The 9,278-nt window shown below is 39.9% G+C and overlaps 1 protein-coding gene across 1 annotated transcript in view; it reads left to right on the top strand.

The window, feature by feature from the left end:
* The first annotated feature begins 3,999 nt into the window (after window positions 1-3,999).
* Window positions 4,000-9,278, top strand: part of LOC101852592 (G-protein coupled receptor 157) — a 9,290-nt gene continuing 4,011 nt past the window's right edge. Inside the window, exons 1-4 of the mRNA XM_005091044.3 lie at window positions 4,000-4,486; window positions 6,641-6,846; window positions 8,235-8,434; window positions 9,031-9,222. Coding sequence (XP_005091101.3) covers window positions 4,254-4,486; window positions 6,641-6,846; window positions 8,235-8,434; window positions 9,031-9,222 — 831 coding nt within the window. The 5' untranslated portion in view covers window positions 4,000-4,253. The remainder of the gene's footprint in view (window positions 4,487-6,640; window positions 6,847-8,234; window positions 8,435-9,030; window positions 9,223-9,278) is intronic.

Raw genomic sequence — 9,278 nt, 5'->3', positions numbered from 1 at the left:
TTAAAGAACATGGGTTCGATTCCCATACGAAGAGGATACTTCATGCCGTCGTCTTTCTGCTGCAGCCACATAGCCCGCCTTGGCCATGCCAGGTACAGTGAGAAATCGGACCAGTCCGCCTCTTAGGTTACCTTATGAAGTTGACTCTGACATAAAACCTTTGCCTTTAATAAGCAAAGAATTCCCCACCCACAAAAAAGATTCCACATTTTAAAAAATCGAACAATTTAATGAAACAAAAACATTTTTCTAAAATTATGTCAAGAAAATGTATTTCATTTGATTCAGGGGTACATGTAGTTTATCTTATCACTCATGCGACAAGAAATCGCTGAGGTCGCGATATATATTATATGGGCATGTATATGTATCAGCGTATATGTAGATATATATTTATATATTTATAAATATCGCTGTGGGTCCGTTAATCTCAACAAAGATAATTAAAGCACCTAAAAATGTCAAGGACGAATAGACAATTGCATAATAGTATATCACTCCTAAAACTCATAAAGCCTAGAACAGGGAAATGTGGAAAAATCTAAATCTAGTTAAATTAGACATAGATGCCCCAGAATCCGATTCCATAACAATAATATCTAGTGATACATAAGATATTCTTGTCTGTATGCAGCAGCTGGCCAGCTAATGGTTTGATATGGTCAGTATTATGATTAATCATATAATGATCTTTCAGCCAAGAACATAACAAGGAATCATACCCTTATTGGGATTTTCGAAAACCCAAAGATTGCATAAAAGCGATATATCTCAATAATGGCTGATAGTTGTCTCATTTTTTTCCCGTTTTTTCGGGGGGGGGGGGGGGGGGGGGGGGTCTTTTTGAAAAATAAGTCAAGAGAAGCCGCTCTTGATAAATGCTTGCTCCCTTTCTGTATTCACAGAGTAAAGAATGGCCCGCGGCTGACTGTCACGTCCCATTTTCCTATTATCTCAACGTGATCCCGACCAAATGTCAAGATGTTATAGTTCCCTATTTCAAACATGTTTGTTTGACCATAAGACAATCGATGAAATGCCAATAAATAATCCACCTTTGTGGCCTTGTGATAAAGAAGTGCAGATTGTTGATAAGGTTGTTGGCTTTGCCCCATTGGCTCTATTGACGTTATTAACCGTTTTTGAGGCTGGGAGGTTTGCCCCCAAGGAGTGTGCTCACCTCGGGAGGGGCTCTCACCGTGAGTGTCTGCGCGTGCGGAGGAAACACAAGAACGTTGTCTACAGACACGACTCGGTGTCGGTCGGCTTGACGGTTTACCGCGATGTTTCTGTTCTCATCGACAGTCTATCTCCGGACCAGTCTAAAAATAGTTCCACTTGGCGGTCTGCTAGCCAACTATAGTGTGGTCAAAAATTAATGGCGCAACTTATCCTCAAATATCTCTTTAACAGGTGAACTAATGCCTCCCATACTTTCACAGCAGTTTATATCAATTTGTCTTAACTTAATCATATTTTTCCACAACAATTGAGGCTAGATTTTAAAAAAACATTCTTCTTAATTTTATAGAAAATACTATAAATATCCGTCACACGGAAAATGGGATTGTTCACAGCACTTCCCGCTTCTCACACACATTTTTTATATACGCATATGGCCTACGTCAAAGCTCATCAATGACACTTTCTGGTGGCAAAAATTGATACAATAATTATTTTTTTTATAGTTCAATAAGCATAATGTCGCGATAAGAAAAAAAAATGACGGACTAGCTTTTAAAAGCGATATCGCCCCAGCTGTAACTGTAATCCTTTTTTAAAAAACGGTAGAAACCATCCACTTTACTTTTTTTTTAAAAATAGTATTAATATTATTTATTAAGCGATTTTTTAAGAATACGGCCAGCAGGTGTTGACAAAAATACCTATCTGTTAAGACAATTTGATACAAGTCTTTGTGTAAAAGCTGGAAAGTCTAGGTTCGATATTTTATGAAATATTTGACAATAAGTTGCGCCATGAAGTTTTGACCGCACTATAGCAGGGGTAGGATTGAGGTAGGATTGGGAGTAGGGGTAGGGTGAGGGTGAGAGTTAGTTTAGGGCTAGGGCAAGGGTTGGGGTTAGGGTTTAATGTTAGGGTTAGGATTGGGGGAAGGTAGAGGGGTATGGGGTTAAGGTTAGATTAGAGTTAGGGTTAGGTTAGGGTTAGGTTAGGACGTGGGTTAGGGTTAGGGTTAGGTTAAGGCGAGGATTAGGGTTAGTGTCAGATTAGGGCGAGGGTTAGGATTGGGGTTAACATTAGGGTTAGGGTAAGGGTTAGGATTAAGGATAGTATTTGGGTCCTTACTGCCGCCTTTTGTTCATTTGACACAGCACAGATAGACTATGGTCAATCAGGCGGGACTTTCAGTCGTTAAATTGACTGGCATCCACCATGCTGTGTTCCATAACTCTGTACAATAGGCCCATTCTGTTATTTGTAGTAAGAGTTGTTTTCATGTAAGCCAATGAGCTTTTGGAAAAGGCCAAATGATAATTTTACTCCCACAGTCAGCCAATCACGGTATGTGATCTTTCTATACAAGCTTTTCCCCCTAGAGACTATTATGTGCACGGTCTTAAAACTGAGCAAAATAAATCAATTTCTCGAAAATAGCTTTGTCCTGCCATTTTGAACTCTTCGCTATTGGGAAGAGAATTTAATGTCGTCGGTCCTGAGAACTATACGAACAAGAGGAGAGATGGAGAGGAAAAAAACCCTGAACAATTATAGCATATCCTCTTCTCCTTGGAGAGATCAAAGGCTTTGTATCAGTTTTCTTTTTGGGTAATTTTGTGTTGCTAATTATTACTTCAAAGGATGCGGTAGATGCTTGGTACCCCAAGTGTGGTTTGAAAAAAAAATTAATTCAGAGGATCTGATGTTTTATATTATAGTCAGGCCACTTAGGACTTGAACAATGGAATCTACTGCTTACAACTGCTGATTCGCGAGCGTTGTGAACAATCAAAGAAAAATTGCCAATATCTGAATGAGCATTGCAGCGACAGGATGAAACCCCCAAGCTCTCGCGACCTTGATAACTACTTGTGCCACTGAAAAACAAGAGAGAGGTGGGTGTGGTTCTACACAGACCAATCAGCCGCCTCTCTTGGCGCTCGCCAGTGGAAACTCCCACGAGACCGAAAACGAGCCGCGTATTCTTCATTCAGTCTGATATTTTAGCTTTAGAGAATTACACGGAATGACATTGATAACTCAGGCGGAAAAGCTCTGCTGGAGTTTATTAAAAAAAAAGAATAGGCCTATCAGGAATGCTTCTGGTCATTTGAGATACATGTTAAAAAAAGGGTTGGTATTTATTCGGAGAAGCGCTGCAGTGTTTACTAGACTGTGACAGAACGTACAACTTTATCTGAAAGGATTCAGTCAAAGCGCTTGTGATTTCTCGAGATTGAAATTTAAAAAATCATTAAATTAAGATAAAGTAGATCCCTGTCTCCACTATCCGTATCTGTTAAGAATTTGAAAAAAAAAAACAAAAAAAAAAACACACACATTAAATAAACAACCAAATAAAAAAGAACCCAGAAAAAACTTACACAGCAACAAAAACACAAACACAAAAGAAGGTACAAAAATTGCCACCGCTGTTACCCAAAGAAGTCAACTGAGCAGCGCCCCCCCCCCCCCCCTCCTAGACTCCAAAAGACGAAGAAATCCAAATATCGTGTGACCAACATCTCTGTGAACTGAATCCTCTTCGACTTGAAGAATTAGATCAAATTTTAGTAAAAAGTCACGTGTGGGTGGTAATCTTGAAAATGACTTAAAATTTTCGTTATCGGAACGTTATGAAATCGGAAAAAGACTTGCTTTTTCTTTGGTGAATTGTAACACTGACATGGTCAAAGTTGCTTTATGATATTAATAGGCTTCTACGCAATATGTTCCTTATGCTCACAAGATACTCTAAATTTTGTTCTTATTGTACTGTGCTCTTGACTCAGACCCTCCGTGGCTGTGTAAAATGGTGTGTTGAATTCTCATCGAGTTTCTCCTGTCTTTATAAACTATTTCCGTTGCGTTAACTTTGTAAAAAATCTAAGCATTATCAGCAAGAACCTGGACCCGATAGATAAATAGACTTCACGCAGCAAAAAACTTTGTCAAACATTTACCCATGTCACGTCACTGACGTCCAACTTTAAAATAGAAGTCCGCCTATCGACCTGTACTTTAAGAAGGCGGAGAAATTATGTTTTTACTGACGATCCTTTAACATAAATATGCTCAACTCAACGAGCGCCGTACCTTCTGTGCGGAAAGACATGTCGTCTTTGGACGTGGCCTATGTGACCGTGACCTTCGTGACATCAGCCATGTCCATCTTGGGCGGCCTTGTGGTGCTCTGGGTTCACTGGATCTATAGAGATCTCCGCGGCGTGGGTCGGTGGATGTTGATGCACCTCACTGTGGCTGATCTCCTCACTGCAGCGGGAAACCTGCTCGGCATTATCTGGTAAGTCTTTAACTAACTAACTAACTAACTAACTAACTAACTAACTAACTAACTAACTAACTAACTAACTAACTAACTAACTAACTAACTAACTAATGAACTAACGAACGAACGAACGAAAGAACGAACGAACGAAAGAACGAACGAACTAAGAACTAAGTGACCAACGAACAAAAGAACGAACTAACTGACTAATGAACGAATCAATGAACTGACTGACTATTTAACTAACTAACTAACTAACTAACTAACTAACTAACTAACTAACTAACTAACTAACTAACTAACTTTCTAATTTAAGAAAACGCGCTTTTTCTTCTTTTGTTTGGATAGTTTTCTAGTTAGATTTTCCTTTCTGTTCTCGCTTGTCAGTGTCACTAAAGTGCATTATAAAAGACTAAATCAAACGACATAAATTTTCGTGTACTATTTTAACGATAGATCATAACTTCCGAAAGTAAAGAGGGAACAAATTTTAGGCCACATGCTGTTACAAAAAGAGGGTTCAAAACTCAAAGAAAAAAACAAGTCCCTGATTTTCCAACCAACTAGCACAGTTGCACCAATCTACCCATTTTACAGATCGGCTCTCTTAACGGTTTGGTTTTACTCCGTGAATGGAGTGATAACACAGGCCTTTAGTCACCAAACCAACTAACGTATTGATTGATTGATTGAGTAGGTGTTTTACTGCACTATCGACTCAATTTTGCAACTAACGTACTACATGCATGCTTGAGACAGAGACGTTTCTAACGTGCTTGGTTGTAAAAGAAAAGTCCCACAATCTTCATACCATATTCCCAACGAAATTGGTTTTAAAAAAAATCAAGGCTAAAAACAAAGAAACAGACAAAAAGTAACATCTATCATTTGTATTACTTTTTTTTGGAGTAAGTGTTTTACGGCGCTCGCAACTATAACTGCATACAGTCATATGAGCACGCGGGACATACTAAACATATTTAGTTGATAGGAAATTTAGAATTTTGACCGGGTGGCGGCCGAAGCCTACTCTTATCGATTTTAGACCACCAAGGGATCTTTAACGTAGTAACTTGAACACGGGACCTACTCACCCTTGTCCGAGAAGGCTAGGTGCAGATCTTTCCTACCAGAAGATCAGAGGTGTGGCTGAAAGACAGCAGTAAGAAGGAGCCAAGGAGTAGCAGTAGAAAGGCTGCCTTAAGAGTCAGGAGCACACAGGACGGGCAAAGGGGGTGAGGGCGTTGGGGCAGAAAGAGCAGACGAAAGCAGACCTCAAAATATTGCTAGAGAGCAGGAAAGGAGGGGAAAGGAGACAATTTACAGAAAAAAAAGTCCGTCACTATCCAGATTCAAACCCGAGACCTTTGAATGAGAGGCGAACACCTTAACCTCTAGGCCATGAGAGCCCCTCTCATATTGATCTATTACTGAACATTTTTACCACCTGGCGTTGGTGTTCTAGTGGTTAGTCTGTTAGGCTTGCAACCGAAATGTTGTGAGTTTGAACCCCATCTGAGACAGAGGGCGGACTTTGTGTCCTTGGAAAAGGCACTTTACACGAATTTTTCTCTCTTCACTCAGGTGGGAATAGGTACCTCTCAGGTGGGAATAGGTACCTCTATAGACAGCGAAATGTCTTGTCTTGTTGTTTTGTTCATGCTTGAACTTCGGCTACTTGCAGTGTATACTTCCCTGAAAGCCAAGAATGCTTCTGAGTGTTTTTGGATCTGCTGGGGTAATGATATAGATTGTAATGCACATAGAACTTACTGTTTTGTGGGGATATGCGTCGTATAACGTAAACTCTATATTTTTAATTAGGCCTATCATTTCAAATAACTGAAATGTTATTGATTTTAATTTTTTGCCCTGAGTCAGAACAATTTACCCAATTTGTTTTAGGTTTATCCCTTTCCGTGCTACTTGGAGACATGATACTGCTTTTCTTTACATACGACTACGTACTGATATAGCGTTGTACAGAAGGAGTTCAGGAGCGACGTTATGTCCTTGGGAAAAGCATTTTATACACATTTTTTTTGGCTTCGTCCTTTTCGAGATGGGAGTTCAACTCGGAGGACCAGTCTCTTAAATACTAGTATTGATAAGGGAGTTAAACATAGTCCCTATATTTCATTTCATTATTCGCTCTTATCTTTTTTCTAGGTACTTGAGAGTAGACCACGTATCCTACAATATGTCCTACTGCAAGTTCCATAGTGCGTTGACCATTATGTCCAGCATCGCCTCCTTCATGTGGACAGTGGTCATCGCCTGGGCCATCTTCTGGACCGTGCTGAGGGTACAGCCTGCGAGCAGCAGACAGGGACTGTGCACCAAGTTGCTCACAGCTACCTGCTGGGGCCTGCCTTGTAAGTGAACATGTTCACTGAAGTATTTCTGATGAGGTTATCTGTCTATTATCCACAACACCTTTCGATTGTTGTTGTTGTTGTTGTTGTTGTTGTTCTTTGTTTGTTTGTTTTCAAGATACGAACTTCGCATTCCCGCAAGTCTAGATAGATCCCTGTAGATACTTCCGGATGGAAAAGACGAACGCAAGTACAGGGCTGTCTGTCAAGGTGGTCCTTAACTTATGTTGAACTTATGAGCCGGGGTAGCTGACACTTGATAATTTATTTTTCCTTTTGTGCTAATTATAGAGTAATTTACTTGTGGATGAGGATGTGCTTTTTGCATTCATTGAAAAAACCCCCCCCAACAAAACAAAAAGAACTAAAACTACGACAGACAAACTACATGTACTTGAGAAAACTGCCCTTAGTTTAAGTATGATCTCGGGGCAATGTTTTGATCTCCGTCTTCGTGCAGTTTGGTAAAGGATGGTTCAAACTTTCGGTGTAGTTCTGATGTTGACCACAAGTCGGAGATACGATGTGGTTACAGTTACTATGAGATTTCGAGAGTCGATGAAAAGAATACTAGCAAAAGCTAACCCTTTTGATGAGATGAAGCAATATCCCATCATAGATAGATAGATAGATAGATAGATAGATAGATAGATAGATAGATAGATAGATAGATAGATAGATAGATAGATAGATAGATAGATAGATAGACAGACAGATAGATAGATAAATAGATAGATAGATAGATAGATAGATAGATAGATAGATAGATAGATAGATAGATAGATAGATAGAGAGAGAGAGAGAGAGAGAGAGAGAGAGAGAGAGAGAGAGAGAGAGAGAGAGAGAGAGAGAGAGAGAGAGAGAGAGAGAGAGAGAGAGAGAGAGAGAGAGAGAGAGAGGAGTAGGCGTGGGGAAGACAGGATACTTAATTTCTTCAAATTTTACAAACGGAGTGTTTGTTCAAAGGATTAAGTGCATGTCTGTCTACACACGGATAACAGCCGATGTTTTAACTGACATTAGCTGTAGCATCAAATAAGCCAAGCGTGTTGCTATCTTGTTGCTTTAAACCGGGCGGTTGTTTAAGAAAATCACGCTGAGTCACATCACCCTCCTCTAAAGGCTGTATTAATGAGCACTGCAGTCAAGTTACATCGATCTTTTCAATACCATCAAACAGAATCTTGTTCATTATGTAGTGTTGATAGAATATTCTGAAGATATGTGTCTGTATTTATGTATATGGCTACACCACTGTAAAACAAAATTTTCCTCGAGGATCAATAAAAATGTATTTTTATTTTATCTTACTTTTATTTTATCGTATCTTATTTCATCTTTTAATTTTTGTTTATTGCTAACATTCTTCTTAATGTCATCGTGTCCAGTCCTGATAGCTCTACTAGCCCTGGTGGAGGATGTTCTGGGCTTCGATCATCACCTGGAGCATGCCAGTTGGTGTTGGATAGACCCAGCAGCTGCGCATGCGCTGTTGTGGATGCTGGTCACCGGCAAAGCCTGGGAGATCGTTGCCTGCGTCATCACGGCGGGGCTGTACGCTGCAGTCAAAATATTGCTCTTGAAAAAGGTCAGGATGCAGCACTGCCTACGTGTTCCCAAGTTTAAAAAAAATAAATGCGCATTGTTGAGCTTCAAATGGGAAAGAACGTGTTTGTTGTTGAATTTCAAACTTTAAAAAGATGTTCATATTGAATTCCAAACTGGAAAAAGTTGTTCATTGTTGAATTTCAAACTGAAAAAGGATTGCCATGTTGAATTTCAAACTGGAAAAAGATGTTCATGGTGGAATGGATGCTCATTGTTGAACTTCACATTGAAAAAAAAAAGTTCATTGAAATTCCAAATTCAAATTCAAAAGATTAGGGTGCAACATGATTTCACTTTCGCCTTCTCCTTTCTAGCAAATATTATGCTTTCCGGCGATCATTGCCCCCCCCCTCCCCACCCTTTCCTCCTTTCTTCACACGTTCCTGCAATCCCATCTCCGTACCTCCAAATGTCTACGATCACACCCTTTAAAGAATATCTTCAGCATGGGCGTTTATAGCAACACTTGCAACACAGAAAGGACTTCGGTTGTATCACGCTATAAGATAACATTTTGAAAGGAAACGAGTTGAGAGAAAAAACATAATAGGATGCATGAAACTTTTATTGCCACAGGAGAAGAAACGAAGGGCAAGTCTCAATCTGCGAAGACGAAGTCGTGACATCGAAGAGGCCAACACGAAACTGACCTTTGTTCCTCTCGTCTTCATCACGATTCGGATCTGGGGTACTGTTCGCTTCCTTTTGGGGAACTTCGCTCATGAGTATGCCAGCTCCTCTGACTCTGACTGGATCGTCATTATGCAGGTGGGACACACAGCTGTTGTACTGTGTCAGTACAAGGCACGCATTTTACTTCCTTT

The sequence above is a fragment of the Aplysia californica genome, unplaced genomic scaffold, assembly GCF_000002075.1.
Source record: "Aplysia californica isolate F4 #8 unplaced genomic scaffold, AplCal3.0 scaffold00025, whole genome shotgun sequence".
In the NCBI taxonomy this organism is placed as follows: domain Eukaryota; kingdom Metazoa; phylum Mollusca; class Gastropoda; order Aplysiida; family Aplysiidae; genus Aplysia; species Aplysia californica.
This window is presented reverse-complemented; position numbering and strand designations above follow the sequence as displayed.